We start from the raw sequence: 19761 nt of genomic DNA on the forward strand, positions 1-19761 counted from the left end.
GATTCTCGTATCAGGGCTTTCTTGGCCGGCCGGCCGATTCTGAAGCAACAAAAAGACGTTATCTCACACAGAGCATTCCTTCCATGATTTCTTCCAACGTTACATGCACCCCCGCTGCTCCGTCTCAAGTTTCGCCATGCACCCTATCTATACATGATCCCAGGCCAAGGTAGCCAGAAAGCGAAAGATACAAAAATCGGCAGATGCAAGATATGTCCAGACCGCAAATACGCAGCAGGCCCTGGGCCCCGCGATGGAAAAAGAAAAAGAAGAAAAAGAAGAAAAAAGGGAAAAAAAGAAGATATGAATAAGAACCCACGTAGGGTTACGATGCAGGCGGGTATCAAAGCGGTGCTAAACCAGAGAGAAAATTATGTAGGCGATGCCCAAAAAAGCTCGGTGCGAACTTCAATCGTGCCAGAGGGGAGCCCCATTTGGTCAGAGCCAGGAGAGGGCGCCCATTTCACATTGCTCATCCGTCATGCAAATTCGTCAGCGCCGTCATCGATCACCAGCTGGTCCATACGCTGCACTAGTTCCTTAGTCTCGCGGGCGATCTCGAAGGCGATGGGGGGGAGAGTCTGGGTCCACATGCGCCATTCCCGGCTCCTGGGATCCTTCCCGTCGGCTGCGAGATCCATGCCGCGGTCGCCAGCCTCCATGAGGCGCTGCCGACAGGTTCCGAGCCGCCCGACGAGAGCCGCCCCGCTGGGACCAAGCGTCTCTGTCTCCGACACCACCTGGCCGACGACGTCTACGATCGAGTTGATCTCCTCTGAGATCTGGTCGATGTTGGCGTCGCTCCGGATAAGTTGGACAAGGTTCTGGATCGTCGGCACAAGGATTGCCATCTGGTCGTCAAGGTATATCTTCACGTCCTCGGTTCGGTTGTCTCGCCGTCGCATGCCGTAGCCATTGCCATTGCCATTGCCATTGCCATTGGGTGCCAAAGGCAAGCTCTTGTTGATGCCTAGGCCATTGCCGTTGCCCATCGGGGCGCCGCGGGAAACGGGGCGTCTAGACGAATATGATTCTCGTGGAGAGCTGACCGGGCTGTAGGCAGAGGAGTCGGCGCTGACTCGGCTACCCCCCAAGCCCTGGAAGGGTGGAGCGGGGGGAGATAACACGTCTTGCGTGAGGCCCGCGCTCGATATCTGGCTCTGGCCGCCGCTTCTCGGCGAGAAGAATCCCGTGGAGTCAACAGGAGTTATAGTACCGTCGTCGTCGTCCTCAAGCTCGCCAGCAGGAGTCGCCCGGATCTTGACGGTACGGAGCAGTTCCACAACTGCCGCAACAAGGTGGGATGCCGCGGCATCAAGAAGAGAGACTGGGGACATTCCGGCCGAAGCGGCGAAGTTCTTGGACGCAGTAATTAGGTTGTTGGCGGTTGACGACACCCGGGACTTCAACTTGGCCGTTTGTTGAGCCACACCCTCGTTATTCGGGGCCGAGTCGTCGATATCCTTTGTGATCCTCCTCACGCTGACCACGACCGCTTTCATAGAGTCGATCACCTTCTCAGGAGGATCGGCGCGTGCTCGCTTGAGTAATTCGTCGATGGAAATTTGGAATTTGGTGACGTGGACATCCTTCACCAGGCCGTCATCCCGCGCGAAGCCCTGGTCTCTCACGTACTTGGCGGCGTCGTGCTCGATGTTGAGACCCAAGGAGGATGCCCGCATGTTCCGCAACTGCGTCTTAGTACGGGCGTATCGGTTCCGCCAATCCCTGACCTCGTCCTCGAGCTGCTCGATGATCTTCTCGAGTTCGCTTTGCTTCTCCCAGGCTGATCCGCTCTGCTGGGAAAGCATCTTCATCTCGCGGAGGAACTCCTGGGCCTCGCGGCGAACCTCCTCCGTAACCTGTTGCTGTTCCCGAAGAGATACACGCAGGTCTTCGTTCTCCCTCTGAAGCTCCTGATTAGCAGCACCATTATCGGAACGCTTATTTCCCCTCGACTGTCGGTACTCTTCGATCTCGTCTCTGAGTTGCCGAGTCTCGCTAGCATGGTCGTCCCTGATGCGATCCAACTCTTGTCGCAACGAGTCGTTCAGGTTCTGCGCTTCCGCGAGCCTGTTCTCCAAGCCAAACCGGACGTCATCCCAGTCCTTTTTCTCCAGATTTGCCGCCGTCGCCCGAGACCTTTCACCATCCAATACGTTATTCAGCTCGTCATCCTTCTTCTTCAGGTCGTCTTCTAGGTTGTCAAGTTTATCGCGGAGGTCTCTGACCTGTGACTCGTAGTCCTCAATGAGCTTTCTATCGGTCTAGAGATGATGTTAGTCTCGCTCGCACCCGATTGTGATTGAAGAGGGGCTATGTCCTACCTCGGAAGGTACAGGGCTTCGCTCAGTGGCACCGCTACGCCTACCCTCGCGGCTGCTCACCAGTTGATCCTGTCCGAAACCATCCGCACCGTCATTTCTAGGGCTGAGAGGGCTGACCGGGTCATCGTCCTCCTCGACCATTGTGCTCTTGTTCGGCACAATGGTATTGCTCTGGAACTGTTTCGGCATGGGTCTGCCATAGTCGCCATTGGGCAGGCTCGGCGATGGCGGAACCCCGTATCCTCCGTTCATCGGTCCTGGGCCACCTCGGCCACTCCGTATCGAGCTCGCCTCGGAAGGTCGCCGGACGCGACTCTGGCCCCGCGGAGGGAATCCAGTCATGCCGGTGCCGTTGACGGGGGTTTGGGCCCGGCTGGGAGGACCTCTAACGGACATGGGACTCCCTACCCGAGGGATGTCCCCGGCCGAGAAGCGTGGGTACCGGCGCTCCAGCTCACAGAAGACATCAGTAGCGAGGTCGCGGAAGCGAGGTGGCCCGAGCGATGACAGCTTCTGGCGCGCCTGGTTTCTCTTAGGGTGGAAGTTATTTTCGGGTAGAAGGTACGGAGGAGGTCCTTGTGAATTCGGATTCGAGGGTCTTCGGGCGGAGGCCTCGCGCCGCTTCAGCTCATCGTAGACATCTGTGCTGAGCTCGAGGAACTGCACGCCGGTAAGGCGCTGTAGCTTGTCGCGGGCCTTGTTTGGTGGGGCATTGGGTTTGCCGTCGCGCGAAATGGAGGAGAGGAAGCGTTTTAGTGACACATAGTGCTCCCCGAGTATCGCCTCGGTGTTCTCTTCCCTCTGGCTCCTCCCGCTCTCGCTTCGCGCATACAGGTTTGTTCCGACACTGGAGCGGCCGATGGATGGGGGTGGAGATGGTCCACCGACGCTCCGAGGCCCCGGAGGGAAGCCCCCATTCATAGTCCCGATGGATCCTCCGGAATCGGGTGGAGAGATGAGCTGGCCGCGATTGTTGTTGGGATAAGGGCCGTCGCTGTCGATGAGTGTTGGATAAGACCACTCGCTACCGCCTAGAGATACAGGTGACAGCGGAGCATTTCGGCCATTCATGGTAGTCGCAGGGTCGGGATGGAGAGATTGGAGGTCTCGGGTCAAAGACTATCAAGACAAAGGGGAGCGATTGATTTGACGATGGTCTCGCCCGTAAAACACAAGCCCGTCGGTCCGCTAGTGGGTGTCACGAGTACGAGTCCGACAATAACTCGTCTCTTTGCTGTGAATGTTGCACTGTCCGGGTTGCGATGAATGCGAAGCGGGGAGAAGAGAACAATGTGGAAGGCCGTGGCGCCTGGTGTCGCAGATTTCGGCCTTTCGAGTGAAACACAATGCGCAGCCAATGGGCTGACACGATGACGGCCGGCGAAGGAGAATTAAAAGGAATGGAAGGAGAAAAAAGAACGAAAAGAACGCGGACGGAAGAACAAGCAAGTCCAGTCCAGACAGGCAAGGGGCATGAAAGAGAGGCAACCTGTTAGATATCGAATTCTCACTGAAAGCAACGTTGTTGCTTGAGCAGCAGCAATAGCAACAGTAGCCTTGTCCGGGTACGCAGTAGGTGCTTAAAATGGCGGTGCAGACGACCAGCACACAAAAGTCAATTCCCACCCCCTTTTTGGCTACTTGAGACTTGATCACTACAGATTTGGGGTGTCGATCGCTGGTTGGCTGATGTTGGTACCAGCGCTACATGGGTTACCAACTTCTGGTGAGGGCCGCGCGCTAATAAGAGGGCTGTGTCTTGGGGAAGATTACACAGGGAACCAGCCAAAAGGCATCCATTTCGGCCTCTACGATCGACTCCACAGGTCGGCCACAACAGCAGCTGACCAGTCCACTTGATTTAGACTAAATAAATTAGGTACCTATGTATATAGGTGGTAGTAGTCGAGGCAGCCCGGCGAAAGGGACATTTCGTTTTGCGACCACGGGATTTGCCATACCTACTACGTACACAAAAGACAAAAAGAGGCTCCAAGAGGTCAGACTGCCCATGTATCTTGACATTTTGCAACCTTTGTAGTTTAGCGTCTGATGTTGGTGCCTCGCAATTCACCCCGGCATTGCCATCGGGCCAGACCTGGCCACAATCTTGAGCTTTCTGGTAGCATTGAAAAGAGGGCCCTTCCTCAGCATAGGTATTCCATTCCCACGTTTGATGAACTTCCCGGCTAAATCTGTGGATTGCTATGACCACCGTTCTTCTGTGTGAGCAACAAGCCGTCCGTTGTTCCGAGAGAGGGAGAAGAAGTTTATCCTAGACGGCCATGTTCTAGAAAGTCACAAGTCTGGCAACTTGGGAATCGAAGGAGCATGAGACCTCGACATGGGTGCCGACTCCCTCCCTGCATTCCCGCCGTGCTAGCGGGAGGCAATCTCGGTCGATGGAACCGCTTAGCAGGCCCCTGCCACTTCATATTACTTACATTGCCCTAATGGGGAAATCTTTTTTGCTGGTAGGGATTACGTAGGCTCCCAAGTCTACCCTGGAAACCGAATTACTGAGCAGGCATGCCGACAAGTACTTGATCGAGCACGCCCGAAAGGGTACAGTACAGAGTCTCTTGATACGATAGTGTCTCGGTGCATAGCGCATATAGGCAAATCACCTTCTGTCGTGCATTCATCATTCATAAACATACCTAGGTATCTAGCTAGGTAACGGGTGTCTCGGCCTACTGCGTAAGCGCCCAAACGAGCATCCTAAAACCAGGCCAGCGTCCATGTAGCTGGGAGGTGCGGCCATCTCTCTTGCCACTCCGCTATGATATCTGGCACCCTCTCATCGAAGGCTGATCTGCTCGCAGCGCCTCCAGCGTCAAAGGCGATGGTACCCACCTTCTCCCGCTCCTCCTTCGCCGCTGCATTTAACGAATGTGCAAGGTCTAGGATGCCTCTACCCCCAATCGAGGCCTCCTCATGGTTGTCCCTGATATCGACGTTAATGACATGGACAGGCCGGTTGAGCGGAGAGCCCCGGTTGAGCAGGTCGTCGACAACTGCATCCCAGCAACGTTCTTCACAGGTTATGACAACGTCAACGAGGCCACCCTCAGTCCCTTGGCTGCCAAGATCTTTATCGTGAGACATTCGAGGCATACCAACCTGCCAGTCCTGCCACCGCTCCGGTCCCCACTTGACGCCTCGATTTCTGCCCAGCATGTTCAAGAGGCCGTTGGCTCGATAAAGCCGGGGATCCTTGGCCTCCAACTCCTTGTACATGCTATCGTACGAGGTCTTGTTAAACTGGTAGACATTAGGTTGTGTTATTGTAGGGCCGGGTAGTCGGACTAAAGATCCCGTGCCGAAGGAGATGACTGGAAAATTTGCCTCGGAAAGTCGAAGGTGGGCTTCCATCGACCTTTAGACATGTTAAAAAAAAACTGTCCGCCATGGCCAGATAGGACGGGGAGCTCCTTACCTGTTCTGATTACTCGCACATACTGTGCAAAACTTGAGCTTGTAACCGCCAGCATTTTGGGACTCGCCGTTCTGCTGAGTCTGGCCTTGCGCCAGCGCTGCTCCAGCTCCGTTTGTGGGGTCCATAGCGACTGTCACTTGAGGCTTTCAACCCCGCGACTGGAAGGTAAGATCTCGAGGTGAGGGACTGTACATCCTTGGATGGGCTGTCCCCCTTGGTCTAATACTGGGGAGACCCGGGTCATTAGCAGTTGCCCCGTGAAGGTGACAAAACTGATTTTTGCGAGGTTGGGAGGCTCATAAAGTTGCGTATAGGTAATATTGTTTTTCGTCATTGAGAAAAACTCCGACAGCTCCAAAAAGAAATAATCCTAGCGAAAAGGCGGGGGGGAGTGATGCGGCGAAGCGCCGTACAATACATACCTGATATGAGGGAGGCAGAGAAGATGGTGATAATTGCAATGAGGAGAAGGAAGATTTTAGCAGAAAGTCAACATGGAAGAAGGTTGGTGTAAATTTTAAAGTGGGGGGGGACTAGTGAGCCTCAGGCTCTCGGCTCACAACCAACCACGGCCAACCTCCCCCAACCTGGCATTGGTATGTCGGCCCAGAAGTCAGCGTTTGCTTCTGATGAGGGTATGGATTCTCAACGAATCTACTCTACATGACACAAGCTTGGCTGGAGGTCTAGACAACCACCTCCCGTCAGCTGTGACAATATGTATCTATCCTAAGAACCCAAACTAAAAAATGAAAGGGGATATGTACATACGCTCTAGTCAATCACTGACCTCGAGATTCAAGATCTAGGTAACTCTGCGTACTGTACCCTGTACAGCGGGACAAGCATGTGTAGGCCACATGGGAAGACTCTGCTCTGCACCTCGCAGTTCTTTCTTTTTCTTTTGGTATCGTAATGTGGGACCAGTTAGAACTCAAAGCAAGGTTTATTGGCCAGCGTTCATTCTGAAACAGTCCATCTAAAAATAACTGCTCACCGTTACCCCACATCGTCGACCTTCCAGAGCCCGCTGGCTCCTCCTTCTTGTCCGAGCAGTTATCCAGCATTACGGTAAGGTAAGTATAGACTATTGTCTACGGATCCGTACCTACCTACCTGCCTATGTATGCAGCACCGCACTTAAAATGTCTATGCAGAATCCTCTTGGGCCTCCTTTCCCGTTCTGTAGTCGAAATGAAATGCGGAAGTAAATTGGAACTTCAAGCAGAGTTTCAAGTTGCTGTTGACCGATATCCATGTAGTGTAAGTGTCATGACCATTTATCAGCATCATCTCGGATGATGACTATGATGACTACGAGGGGATGGTCAATCGGACCATATGCGCACTGCATCTGAGTCGTGACGCAGAGGCGGTGTCTTGTATTGAAAACACACAAAGTGTCCGGGAACACGCTAGGCAGGGCGGGGAGTATCTCGAGTCTCAGCTCAGCTCAGCTGGCTGTTGAAGAACCAGCTGGTGTCTGGGCAAGACGTTATTTCTCCCATACATATGGATGGCATCGGAGTGCCTCGTTGCAGGAACTTGAGGTACAAAATAGGGAATTGGCCCTAAAATGGGAGACACATAAACAAAAAAAGAGACCCCCGTTTGCTGGCTCAAATTGCAGGCAAAAAAGAGTGTATCACTGCTACTGCTGCCGTCGCGCGTGTCCAGCGGCTGGCTGACCTATTAGATTTTCAGTTCAGTAGATTCCACGCACTCCCAACCATCTCCCTTCCCACACAGCGAGGCGCAACCGCTCCTCAAACAACTCCCACAAGTGATTGGGAAACCCCATTCACTCTCCTTCCTGTGGCTGGGCGTCAAACCTTCCGCCCAACTCTAATATCATTCGCATCTGTGCAAGACCCGAGACCAGAGTGGAACGACGACTCAGATAAACCCGCCGCATCCACGCCAATCTGTTCCCTCGCGCCCCTCCAAAAAAGATCACAGCCAAGGTCTTGACTGTTCTCCTGCCGCCCAACAAACCACTCAAGCCCGGGCGCCATTGTCTTGCCAAAACAGACAAGCGCAATTTGCTGGGGCTGACAACGGTGGCCCAGCCTCAGCCTACCCTGCAAGCAAGCACATACCATCTGCGAAATTTAAGCCCTCTGCCAACAATAATAACATGGCGGCGATCATGTCGCCATCATCATCATCTCCTGCGACTTCGCCGCCGGCCATTCCATCTCCCGGCTCGAACCCGAACCCGAACCATCCGCCACTACCACCGCTAATCACCTCACCGCCCGCTCGCAGAAGCACCCTGCCACGCCCCATGTCTCACGCCTCCAAGAATCGACTCTCACAATACTCGACGGGTTCGATCCCCTCTCGGTCGCGGCCGCCCTCCCACATTTTCCCCATCTTCCCGTCCAGCCTGCCTTATACTCTTGTGCGCGACTTCGCCTACCCCGCTGGGCACCCGCTGCATTATGGGCCTCCGCCAGAACCCTCGGGACCCCCCTCGGGAATGACCACCCCGGTCAGCGAACAGCGACGGCTATCAGACCCTCCGGCGTCATGGGAGAGCAGGATGGGCTGGGACTCCGGGTCGTGGGGGAACGAAGGCTTCGGGAGAGCGAATGACCTACCACCGATGCAATTTGCGGATGGCCCGCCGTGGAGCGAGGATGAGGACCTCCAGAGTCCCGTGGTCAGCTCGCGACACAGGAAACACAAGTCCTCCTCGGGCGCATACGGCCATGGAAGGACTCGAAGCGGGCGGGATGTCCAGGCATCAAGCCATGGCGGCTCTGATATTCTCAACCCGGACAACTTCGACAGGGAAAGGGGATACTACGTCGGTACAAGCGGTGACGGCAGCGAGAGGTACTACGTGAACCAGGGAGACGAAGCAAACGGCCCCGGAGGGGAATATGTCACATACCCTCCCGACGCGGCACGCCACACCAACAATCCTTACCATCTTGCCGGCCGACCACCTCAGCAGTACATTGACCACGATGCGGGATATCGATCCGAGTCTGACGAATCGAGTGCTGCCTCGTCCCCCGGTTATCCCGAAGAGGACCAGTCGAGATACTCGCGAGACTATCAATTCACAATCACATCTCCCGACGAGGAGATGCACGGCAAAGCGGTGGCATTGTTTGATTTCGAACGGGAGAACGAGAACGAGTTACCGCTCGTAGAGGGCCAGATCATCTGGGTCTCTTACAGGCACGGCCAGGGCTGGTTGGTCGCCGAGGATCCCAAGACGCAGGAGAGTGGCCTTGTCCCCGAGGAGTACGTCCGCCTCCTCCGCGATATCGAGGGCGGCATGAACAGTCTCACGGGCAACCTGGCAGAAAGCCCCGCGAGCCCCAACGAGGTTGGGACGCCGACTCAGGCCGAACATCCCCATTTCGGCCATACCCCTACTCCCAGCAACGTCAACGGGTATCACCAGCCTGTAGTTTCGACCTTCTCCACCTCTAGCAAGGATCTAGACCCTTATCCGCAGCATCTCTTGGGCACGCAGGCGGGCCAGGCACCGCCCCAAGTTGTCCATTACCACGGGCAAAGGGGCGGCAGCCAAGCCAACACTCCCACCCTCCTGTCCCATCAAGACGTGGGCATGATGCGACGCGAAAGTCTGGACACAACAGCCAGGAAGAACGACATGACCACGGTCGCGGAGGCACTTGGTGATCCTGCACTGACGGACTCTCCCGCCATCCCTGATGGGGACAAGATGGACACCGACCAGTAGTTTTTCTCGATCGTGTGTTGGGGGTGCGGATTTCGCTTGGAGGCCTTAGATACGGGCCAACCCCCCTTGTATCATTATTATATTTGCTTTTTTTCTCTTTTTTTCGCGCCCCTGTTTCTTTCATGATGGGGGTAGGTTTCTCTCTGCGTTCCTGGATTTACTTGCACTGCTACGGAACGAGCTTGGCGTTCGTGCGCATATATGACGAGGAGCGAAGGCTGGAGCATTCAGGACGGTCGTTTCTTGATACACACGGCACGACTTACGACTACTGCTCTTGGGGACCCGGGCCGAGTGAGTTGGGCGGGCTCTTTCGCATCAAACAGCTGGGGAGGGTTGGAGGAACTTGCATTTGCTTGGCTCAGGTGTCTTCTTTTTTTTTTGGCAGATATTCCCCCAACCATAGTCGGGCTATATAGGAAAAGGCTTATTTACTTCACTTTCTGCCATTATCTCGCGCTCTCTCCAAGCCTCGGCGTCGGGAGGATCGGCGTCAGATTTCACCTGGTGTTAGTGGCATGTATTGCAATTTGGATATCCTCATCCATTTTCCTCGGGCACTCTCGCAAACTCGACACTGCCGAGTCACACATCTACACGATACCCACCTTACCTAAATATATATAAAAGTTGATGGTGGAATGTATTCGCAGGGAACGCCCCATTGATCGGAACCCGAGAGGCTCCCCGTTCCTGGACCACGTGATCGTCGCCCATCGTACCTGATGCCATGACGTAGGACTTGGCAGGTCTCCAGCTGCTTACCAATGGTAGGTAGGTAGGTATCCTTAGAGCCGTTAACGCCGCCAACACCTGGGCCCTTCCAAGCTCCCCATCCGTCTCTCCGACTCAATTGACTTCTCCGGGGATCACCAATCAGTTCTCGCCATAATCATGTTCGCAAGATCTGCATTCAGGGCCGCTGCGCCGCTACGACAGGTAAGTTCCAAGCTCCGTCTGATCGCTGGGATCGCCCCGTCCCTTAGTTCCCGAAGTAAAATAACGTGAAGCGGGATTAACCTCATCCGCAGCAAATCCGTCACTACGCGACCGAGCCTGCTCCCGCGCAAGGCAAGAGCAACAAGGCCTTTGTTTATTCGGCCGCGGGCCTCGGCGCCGCCGGCGCCGCCTACTACTTCTTCGCGGGCACACCGGCGGCCAAGAAGGCCGAGGCCAAGGTCAGCGAGGCCGCGAGCGCTGCCTCGTCTGCGACCGCGGATGTCAAGAAGGCCTTCACCGGCGGCGACCAGGGCTTCGTCAGCCTCAAGCTCGAAGAGGTGCAGAATGTCAGCCACAACACCAAGCTCTTCCGCTTCAAGCTGCCCGAGGACGACATGGTCTCCGGTCTGCACATCGCGAGCGCCATCTTGACCAAATACCAGCCCCAGGGCGCCGAGAAGCCCGTGATGCGGCCGTATACTCCAATCAGTGATGAAGGTGGGTTTTCTATGTACTTCATTGTTCCATCATTAGAGCTGTCGCTGACGCCGGTGTAGATTCCAAGGGCCACATGGACCTCCTAGTGAAGCGGTACGAGAACGGGCCCATGTCGACCCACCTGCACGACATGGTTCCGGGCCAGCGGCTTGACATCAAGGGCCCGCTCCCCAAGTACTCGTGGACCCCCAACAAGCATGGGCACATCGCGCTGATCGCCGGCGGCACGGGCATCACGCCCATGTTCCAGCTGTGCCGGGCCATCTTCAAGAACCCCGAAGACAAGACCAAGGTGACGCTCGTCTTCGGCAACGTGACTGAGGACGACATCCTGCTCAAGCACGAGCTGGCTGAGCTGGAGAACACGTACCCGCAGCGCTTCCGCGCCTTCTACGTGCTCGACAACCCGCCCAAGACCTGGGCCGGCGGCAAGGGCTACATCAACAGCGAGCTGCTCAAGACGGTCCTCCCCGAACCAAAGGCCGACAACATCAAGCTTTTCGTCTGCGGGCCCCCAGGCTTGATGACCTCCATCTCGGGCAACAAGAAGAGCCCTAAGGACCAGGGCGAGCTGACGGGCATCCTGAAGGAGCTGGGCTACACGCCCGAGCAGGTGTATAAGTTCTAGACGGTCGGAGGCTGTATCGATTAGACATTATTGTAGACATAGAAGCCGAGGCATTCCTAATCATGATGGTCCTCTCCCCGAGCTGTATCTAGAAAACCTTTGCTCTCCACTGCTGAGTAGCTTGATGTGTGCCTTTCTGATGACCCCTTTGATAACGCCAGACGCCGCCCGTTCCCAAAACAGTCTCCACATCTTCCCCGGCTCTCCGATTCTAATCTGGAAATACCAAGATTTCAACCCAGTTAATACGGACAAGCTCGAAGGTAAGTGCCATTAGAACCTAATCATCCTGTCATTACGAATCTTCAACCCCTATGAGCATATACCGAGGTTGTAGATATCAGCTAGGTTGGCTAGTCGGAGGTGCGCAATATTCTAACACTAACACCCATTGCCGGAGCCAACTGAACGCTTCGCTGTTAACTATCTCGTTATTTTTTAATGAGCTAGTTTCTCGCTCACCAACTTGACCGTTCAAACTAGGCATCCCAGACCCAACCCTTTGACTTGCAAGGTTACAGACTCTAAGGGGACTTTTTCTGCATTCCAGTTGTCAGAGCATTGGAGCAGGTGGCAGAAGCTGGCATCAGCTGCCATTGCTGTTGCCTCCACCTGGTTGAAATTTTGGCAGGCCACTGCCACCTGAGATGCACTAACCGCCTGCCCGCCGAGCAAATGGGCGCATGCCCCTGGAGAAATTCCCACTTCGAAAACCAGAAAGGCCCATGACTGATATGGAGATTATCGCTTGAATGACGCTGTGGTTCTCTTGGAGCCGTCAGGCATACACATATAATGCAGCAGAAATACATAGGGAATGCCCTATGGCAAGGTCTACTACCTAATATAGTTATTGTGGCAGTCTGGAGAGCAACACGTCCACCAAGGGTGTAGTTGTTATTTCGTATTCATTGGTACAATACGACCTTCCGAAACCGAGATCGGCTCCGGTACAGGTTCCGTCGGTCGATCGGAGGCGGGAATATTTGGGCCAAGTGGGGACGCCGGCGATCGCCCCAGCATCGCTTTTAAACAGCCATGCGCCAGCTTTCTTACCCCCAAGAATCAACCTAGACAGCCCCTATCCAGCTCTTCTTCAATCCATCTCCATAGGCTGTGCGAGGACACAGTGCACCTTCTACGCCAGAGAGTAGATACTCTTCTCCGAGCGAGGCTACAACCATGCCTCCACATATCGTAGTTCTAGGGTACCGCAACCCAACCCAATAACCCGCCCCAATAACCCCCCAGACAGCAGGTTTTATCCCAGAAGTCAGTCTAACCCAACCCCCCCCTCAGCGCCGGCGTGATCGGCCTCAGCTCGGCGACGCGCCTGCAGGAGGCGGGCCACGCCGTGACCATCGTGGCCCGGGATTTCCCGGGGCCGTTCGAGACGGTCGACGGGACCACGCAGATCAACTACACCTCGCCGTGGGGCGGCGCGCACAACCGGTGGGTGGTCCCCACGGGGGGCGACGGCCCTGAGGCGGCGCAGCTGGCGCGCGAGCACGAGCTCGCCCTCGAGACCTTCCGCCGCATGGACGCCCTCGCCCAGACGAGCCCCGAGGCCGGCGTCATCTTCATGAGGGGCGTCGAGTACCTCGAGGCCCCGCCGCCCGAGTACCGCGCCCTGGACGCCGCGCGCGCCGCCGAGCTGGGCGTGCAGGACTTCCGGCTGCTGGGCGCCCACGAGTTCCCCGACGAGAGGGTGGCGTGGGGCTGCGAGTACCGCACCTGGTGCGCAAACCCCATGGTCTACTGCTGCTTCCTGCTGCGGAGGTTCGTGTACCGGGGCGGCAGGATCGTCAAGAGGGAGGTGCGCGACCCGGCCGAGGTGTTCGCCGTCGCGGACCTGGGCCGCGTCGACGCCGTCGTCAACGCTTCGGGGAACGGCTTTGGCGATGACAAGATGTCCATCACGAGGGGCAAGTATTCGTTCTGCTCGCTCTCTTTCCCCCCAGCTGCTCGCCTAATCAGTTTGATATCTGGCTTTCTTACACCCCTCCTACAGGCCAGACATGTCTCGTCTCAAACCCCTCCGACGCAACGGTCACCCGCCAGAACGCCGACGGCAGCTGGACGTTCTGCGTCCCCCGTAACTTCTACGGAGGCACCGTCATCGGGGGCACCAAGGAGCCCGACAACTGGGACCCGGAGCCGTCGGCCGAGGTGCGGAACAGGCTCCTCAGCACCTTCGCCGCAACGTATCCCCAGATCCTGGGGCCGACCGGTAAGTTCGAGGTGATCAGGGATATAGTAGGGCGTCGTCCGACGCGGCGTGGTGGCCTCAGGCTAGAGACGGAGGAGATAGGGGAGGAGAAGAAGGTCGTGGTCCATGCATATGGCCTGGGCGGGCGTGGCTACGAGTTGTCTTGGGGAGTTGCGCAGGAGGTGGTGAAGCTGGTGAATGCTGGCGTAGGAGCAGGCTCTTAGCTCCAGGGGAGGCGTTGTTTCTTGGACATAAGTTATCAGACGTTGCCCTCCCGACGTCGAGTCTTAAGACTACGAGACTGAGGGGATTACGACAATACCCCTTGTGCGACACATAGTACAGAAACTCTGAATTGATTGACAGGTACAGTGACTTTCTCGCACACGCTCAGCCATGATCTAGGTATTATCAAACATCAGCGATTTTCGTACAGAGTAGCGTAATCCTCAACCCCCCAAGGCCAGGCAAGGCTTCCCAGCCTGGCTCCGAACGCCAGAAAATGCATCAGATCTCTTCTCCCACTGTCCTATCTTCCAGGTCCCGCCCTCCCCGTCACCTCCTCTCCTCCCCCCCCTCGGCCCCGCCCCCGCCGACCCTCCTCCTCTCGCGGCTCGCAAACCCACCGATCCTCTCCCCCCTCGCGAGCGCCTCCTCCTCCCTCCTCCTCTCCTCGCGGTCCCGCTCGGGCAGGCCCCACCACTCGCGCAGGAACGCCTCCTGCTCGGCCTTGCGGCGGGCCTTGCGCTCGCGCTCGCGCTGCCGCTCCTGCCGCTGCGCAAACCAGTCCTCGCGCGCGGCGTCCTGCTCCGACGGCGTGGCGTGCGCCTGCATGCACGAGTTCATCAGCCGCTGCTGCGGGCGGCACGCAAAGGACACGGTGAAGGTGCGGTTGAGGGCGCAGGCGGCGAAGGCTGTGGAGGGGCGGGGGACTGGTTAGCGGTCGGTCTTCCTGGAGTTTCTTTGCTCATTTGGAAGGGGAGGGTTGGTGGGATGAGTCGGTACTGTGTAGTTATATGTGCGAGTCGGGGGAAAGGGAGGTGGTGTTTGGTGATCAGGTTTCGCAGGCCATTGAATAGTGCTGGGGGAGGGAAAAATGGGAAGAAGACATACCCTTGATCTCCTCCGCGCAGTGGTCCCTCACACGGGCGTAGAATATGTCGCGGACCTGAGCTTCTTGCGATGCTGACAGCGGGAGCGGGTTGCGAGACGGAATCGGCAGCCGCTCTGGCTGGCCGGGATCTGGTGTTTCGAGGGCCATCGCGGCCATACGGGGAGCAAGAGGAGGTCGGGCGAGATCAGCCACGTGGTTTCAACGGTTCAGGGCTCTTCGTTTGAGCTTGGGGTATCGCATTGAAGGGTTGTCGCTGTGTCCCGATATCCGTAGTCGGCCGAGTCGAACGACTTTGAATGGCCCTGGCCGCCCGAGCTTCAGAGCTCCAATTTGATCGGAGGATAAACCCACCGCCGCAGGTGGGGGCTCAAGCCACGAATGTGGAGCTTCAGCCACACTCACTCACTCACTCACTTGAATCAAACCACTGGAACATGAGGCAGAGGTATAGGTAGGTCCCCAGGTCATGGGATTAAAGAGGCACACATTTATTTCACGCTGTCACAATTAGGATTTTGGTCAACGCAGATAGATGCAGCTATAGTCGTCATGTTTGTTCGCTATCGCCGCAACTACCTAGTGTTGTCATCCGTGAACCCTTCAGACTCCGACACCCTGTCTCTCTCCAGGTCTAAGCTCTCCTTCTCCTTCTTCGCCTTCTTGCTGAAACTAAGCCATCGCGCACTGCCCGTCTTACCGTCTTTAGCGGACCGAGTATTGCTCAGAATTGGGCCCAGGCTGGGACTGCCAGTAGCGCTATCATAGCTTCGCCCAAGCGAACTGCTGCCCTCATCCCGACTATTGACATCCTCGACCTCCCCGATGCTGGCGCGCTCCGCCGAGTTGCCCTTCTCCGAGTTTCCGACGCTGGTAGCGCTGCCCGGCCCCTTCTTGAACAGGCTTGAGCCGTCCTTGCCACCGAGCCGCCCCGGGAGGCTGAACTTGCTGGAGCTACCCTTTCGAAACAGTTTTCGAACCACGTTATCGTCCTTAATACTGCTCGCCAAGCCGGTGCTCGTTGCCTCTGAGGGGGTGTTGGAGAGTGGCTGATCAAGCGACAGCGACTCGCGGGATTCCGAGATGGATGGCTGCGTGTGGACGGACAGTCCGTCGCGGGACTTGCGTGAATCTGTAGGAGACTCGGCCTCGAAGGGAGGCACAAGCGGCGTGTCGGCGACAGACCCGCCCTTTGTTTTCTCCTTGGCGTCTTTTCCCTTGTCTTTGCCTTTGCCCTTCTCCTTCTCCTTGCCAGAATCTTTGTCCTTGTCGGGTTTGCCTCGGAAGAGGGAACCCATGAATGCCGGCGCGTTCGGGTTCAGCCGTGCAAAAGACCTTGACGATGCTGGAAGCGGCCGGCCGATAACACCGACTTCGCTGGCATTGGGCATGGTTTCCTCATCCAGGATTTCATCGTCTGCTGATGCCAAGGTCGTCTTCAAAGCCGACGGTGAGCCGTGGAGAGATGCTCGACGGGACGGATTCCTAGACCAAGACGCTTCCGGAGACCAGAGACGGCTTTGCTTGCCTAGAGTGCTTCCTTCTGCAGGATACGGTCCCCATATCGAGCCGCCCTCGGTTGATGGTCTCGGAAAGTCGGTTGAAGCAATGCTGGCCGGCCTTGGGCTGCTGGGATCGGCCTCTGAGAATATGGCGCTTGATCCCTTGTTTGAACTGGAGAAAGGATTCAGTGTTCTGACTGAGAAGCCTCTGGAGCCCGTTACATAGCCTTCGAAAACAGCGGGTCCAGCTGAGTTTCGGTTAAACATGTTCCAAGAGCCAGATAAGCTGGTCCTGCGTTTGTTGGTCAACGCATCTGGTTCGCCTGTCTGTCTCGGGAAGGACTGGCTTTGTCCCGCCTTCAAACTACCGAGGGCAGGGCCATTTTCGTCAACACCCTTCAGGTTCCTCGATCTCTGGAAGCTGAAGAAACTGCTGAGCTTGTTCGTCGAGAGCCCTGTCGAGACGGGCGAGGCCATATTATCTGCGGCTTGAAGTGACCTTCCATCACTGCTGTCTGCAAATGCCGGGAAGGGAAGGTGGTGCGAGGAACCCCGAGGGCTGGACACAGGGATGCTCATGGAACGACTCGAAGATGCGGGTGACTGAGGATCATTTTCTGGGGAGCCTGCGTACTGGGGAAAGAATTCGGGGCCAAATCTCGACGTCGGGCTATCGTCATCGTCGTCGAAATCGTCAAGAATGTTCGAAGGCAAAAGCGCGGTCGCGGAAGGACTCAGGGGAGCTGACATAGCTCTAATGCCGGCTTCGTCAAGACGGGGCGGCATGTCAGCCGAGAGATCCATGAAGGGACCTTGAGCAAAGGACTGCGGCGCCTGTGGTCGGAGGCCACCAAATCCAGGGGGTCCATGGGTGGACGGGTCGAGCTGAGAGTAAGGGGGTAGCGGTGATGAGATGGAGACGTTCGACAGTGAGTTGCTATTTCGACTTCGCCTTTTGAGCGCGTTGACAGAGGTGTTGTCAAAGTCGATACCCGAGGAGTTCGCTTGAGTGTAGATACCGTATCCTGGCTGTGCGCCTGGAATGTGACCGACCTGCATCGACAGAATCCTCAGTTGCTCATCCAGCCTCCGCGTAATCCTGTTCTCCTGGACGAGCGCCTCGTGGAGCTCCCTCTGCCTTTGCTGGCACGCTTTCTTGAACTCGACATCCCTTTCGCGCCATTCCGCATCCTCTTCACCGCCCGGGAGCCTCTTCCTGGCATCCTCCAACTCCTTGACCTGTTCCCTTTTCTCCTTGAGCTCCGCCTCCAGGCGAGCACATTCCCGCTGCAGGTCATCAGTTGACCGACGGAAATTTTCCAGTTTCTTGTCGCGCTCGGCTTCGAGATCTTCTTTCTGGCCGTCGAAGTTCTCTTGTTCCCTGCGCATGTCGGCAATGCCCTTTTCCCACTTTGCAATATCGCCGTGGAATTTTAACCTCTCATTTTGCTTGTCTTTGAGAAGCTTCTCCTTTTGGGTTTTCCGCTGCATTGCGTTCCTCATGAGCCGGTCGGTCGCGTTGACCTCGCGCTTCAGCTTCTCTGTCTGCTCTTCCTTCTTTTTCTGCTCCTTCTTCTTCTCCTGCTTTTCCGCCTCTAGCTCGTCCAAGTGCCGCTTGTTATCACTTTCTTCCTTGGCGATAAGTGCCGTCAACTCCTCGGTCTCTTTCCGAATGCTCTCGAACCTTTCCGTAAGTTCGGGTAGACTCTGTCCGGATTCGCTGGCAGGCTCACTGCGGATGGGCGGCGCGTCCATGCTGGTGGTCGAGGGCGAGTGTCGCCTGGTCACCGTGTTTCGTCGGGGCCCGGATGATGCTGTGCTGCTCCCTTCGCGGCCCAGAGTTGGAGTTGCGTCCGGCGGCGGAGCAGACTCGAGAGCAAGGCCCGGGCTTTTGGGAACACCGTTTTCATCCACATGATCTCCTTGCGCTGAGCTAGACTGCTCGTCGGGGAGGAAGTTGGAGGGGAGTCTGGCGTTCCCCAGTTGAGGCCGTCCATCCCTTCCGAATGTTCGTAGTCGAATCACACGGCTGCCGGCCTGGAAGTTGTTCGATCCTACAGCGATGACACGCACATTGTAGAAGTGATTCGGCTTCAGGCCGCTGACGACAATAGCCGGTTCTTGGTTGGCGGCGACCTCGCCAACTGTTGAAACGCAGTTAGACCTCCTTCCGTCCTCAGGAGATTCAGGAGCAGGGAAAAGAGGGGTAGTCCTTACCAACGACGCCATTAACTTGGATCAAGAACTTCTGGACGGGACGGTTCGAGAGCGGCCGGCTCCAATTTACGGTGGCCGCATCGGAACGGATTCCGGCCAGAGACACATCCGGGGGGTGAGGAACGTCGACGCCGAGGATGCTGATCAGCTCGGGAACCGGTTTCCACAACGTCTGCCATGCCCGTCGCAGCAGCCTAGAAATACACACAAAAATGCCCAAGTTAGACACAGCCCAATCATGACGAGAAGATCGAGCGGTGGGGGTTTAGGAAGCACTAGGGCCTACATACCAGACGACTGCAGCGCCTGTCAAGAGCATATTGGCATGGTTTATGAGGAACAGGCGGAGGGGAGGGCCGGCGACGGCGTCGTAGGAGGAGGTGGAGAGCGACGCGGACAAGTCTCGGGAGAGGTCTGGGGCGATGGCGCAACAGAAGAGAACAACGCCGAGAGCGGCGATGAGGTTCACCCGCGCGTTCTTAGGCTCGGTAAACCACCAAGCAACAACGGCAGAGACGATCAGGAGAGTAGGAATCAGTGTCGTGCGTGCGGTCCATGACATATCGCCGTGGTTCGGTGCGTGCGGCAGAAGGAGGGCGGAAGAGCCGGACGAGAGGGTCAAGTCATGTGGGAACTGGGAATGGAGAGAAAAAAGGGTGGGGGCCGGGAGGGGAAAGGATGGGGGTTAGAATTGATGCAGGAACTGGGAAAATTCCGCAGGAAAATGGAGGCAAAAACAAACGGCGGTAGGTACCTACCTAGGGAAGAGAAAAGGGTCTTGGCTTTTGCCTTACGGACAAGGCGCGTGGAGTCACTGGAGTGCCGGCAGATTTAGCTCGCAACCAAATTGCCTGATACCTTATAAGGTTACCCTTCCACTCTTGCTTGTTTGGCCTCTCAAGCTAATAATTCCCCAGCTTCAATGCTTCTCCTTGGGTGCCTAATAATGGTTCAATCAATGGCATTGCATCGCGGCGTCGGCCGATGCGTAGTCACGAGCTAGTGGAGAAGGGCGGAACCAAAAAGGCTTTGTGAATCCCCTGGTCGGTGTTATCAGCACCACATGGCAGACACTTTGTAGCAAAAATACAGCCACGTTTTCTTCTTTTCTGATTACCTATACATATAGGTAGACCTCTGTTTTATTTGCTGCCGATCGAGCGCCAT

The 19761-nt window shown here is 56.3% G+C and overlaps 7 protein-coding genes across 7 annotated transcripts; 3 read left to right on the top strand and 4 right to left on the bottom strand.

Moving 5' to 3' along the window:
* Positions 1-116: 116 nt before the first annotated feature.
* On the bottom strand, positions 117-3670 carry QBC33DRAFT_79918 (uncharacterized protein). Its single transcript, XM_060433084.1, has 2 exons — positions 2328-3670; positions 117-2267 (listed from the first exon to the last, which is right to left on the bottom strand). The coding sequence occupies exons 1-2, from the start codon at positions 3396-3398 to the stop codon at positions 480-482; spliced, it is 2859 nt and encodes a 952-aa protein (XP_060283376.1). The 5' UTR covers positions 3399-3670; the 3' UTR covers positions 117-479.
* Positions 3671-4897: 1227 nt separating this feature from the next.
* QBC33DRAFT_539416 (Ssu72-like protein) lies at positions 4898-6222 on the bottom strand. Its single transcript, XM_060427987.1, has 3 exons — positions 6189-6222; positions 5767-5991; positions 4898-5706 (listed from the first exon to the last, which is right to left on the bottom strand). Exons 2-3 carry the CDS (start codon positions 5889-5891, stop codon positions 5049-5051), a joined length of 783 nt encoding a protein of 260 aa, XP_060283377.1. The 5' UTR covers positions 5892-5991; positions 6189-6222; the 3' UTR covers positions 4898-5048.
* Positions 6223-7903: 1681 nt separating this feature from the next.
* On the top strand, positions 7904-9490 carry QBC33DRAFT_451774 (SH3 domain-protein; the record flags this gene model as incomplete). The annotated part of the gene is made up of 1 exon (XM_060424623.1): positions 7904-9490. One exon carries the CDS (start codon positions 7904-7906, stop codon positions 9488-9490), a length of 1587 nt encoding a protein of 528 aa, XP_060283378.1.
* A 786-nt stretch (positions 9491-10276) lies between these two features.
* QBC33DRAFT_539422 (uncharacterized protein) lies at positions 10277-11668 on the top strand. Its single transcript, XM_060427988.1, has 3 exons — positions 10277-10429; positions 10522-10927; positions 10987-11668. Exons 1-3 carry the CDS (start codon positions 10385-10387, stop codon positions 11553-11555), a joined length of 1020 nt encoding a protein of 339 aa, XP_060283379.1. The 5' UTR covers positions 10277-10384; the 3' UTR covers positions 11556-11668.
* A 1359-nt stretch (positions 11669-13027) lies between these two features.
* QBC33DRAFT_539425 (uncharacterized protein) lies at positions 13028-14139 on the top strand (the record flags this gene model as incomplete). Its single annotated transcript, XM_060427989.1, has 2 exons — positions 13028-13480; positions 13567-14139. Coding segments are annotated over 2 exons (852 nt in total), but the record flags the coding sequence as incomplete, so codon positions are not given.
* QBC33DRAFT_587528 (uncharacterized protein) lies at positions 14007-15271 on the bottom strand. The gene is made up of 2 exons (XM_060431517.1): positions 14878-15271; positions 14007-14678 (listed from the first exon to the last, which is right to left on the bottom strand). The coding sequence occupies exons 1-2, from the start codon at positions 15032-15034 to the stop codon at positions 14320-14322; spliced, it is 516 nt and encodes a 171-aa protein (XP_060283381.1). The 5' UTR covers positions 15035-15271; the 3' UTR covers positions 14007-14319.
* A 179-nt stretch (positions 15272-15450) lies between these two features.
* On the bottom strand, positions 15451-19156 carry QBC33DRAFT_451731 (uncharacterized protein; the record flags this gene model as incomplete). Its single annotated transcript, XM_060424621.1, has 3 exons — positions 15451-18521; positions 18595-18788; positions 18885-19156. 3 exons carry the CDS (start codon positions 19154-19156, stop codon positions 15451-15453), a joined length of 3537 nt encoding a protein of 1178 aa, XP_060283382.1.
* Positions 19157-19761: the final 605 nt, after the last annotated feature.

Source organism: Phialemonium atrogriseum (genome assembly GCF_030411735.1).
Source record: "Phialemonium atrogriseum strain 8032-3 unplaced genomic scaffold QBC33scaffold_13, whole genome shotgun sequence".
In the NCBI taxonomy this organism is placed as follows: domain Eukaryota; kingdom Fungi; phylum Ascomycota; class Sordariomycetes; order Cephalothecales; family Cephalothecaceae; genus Phialemonium; species Phialemonium atrogriseum.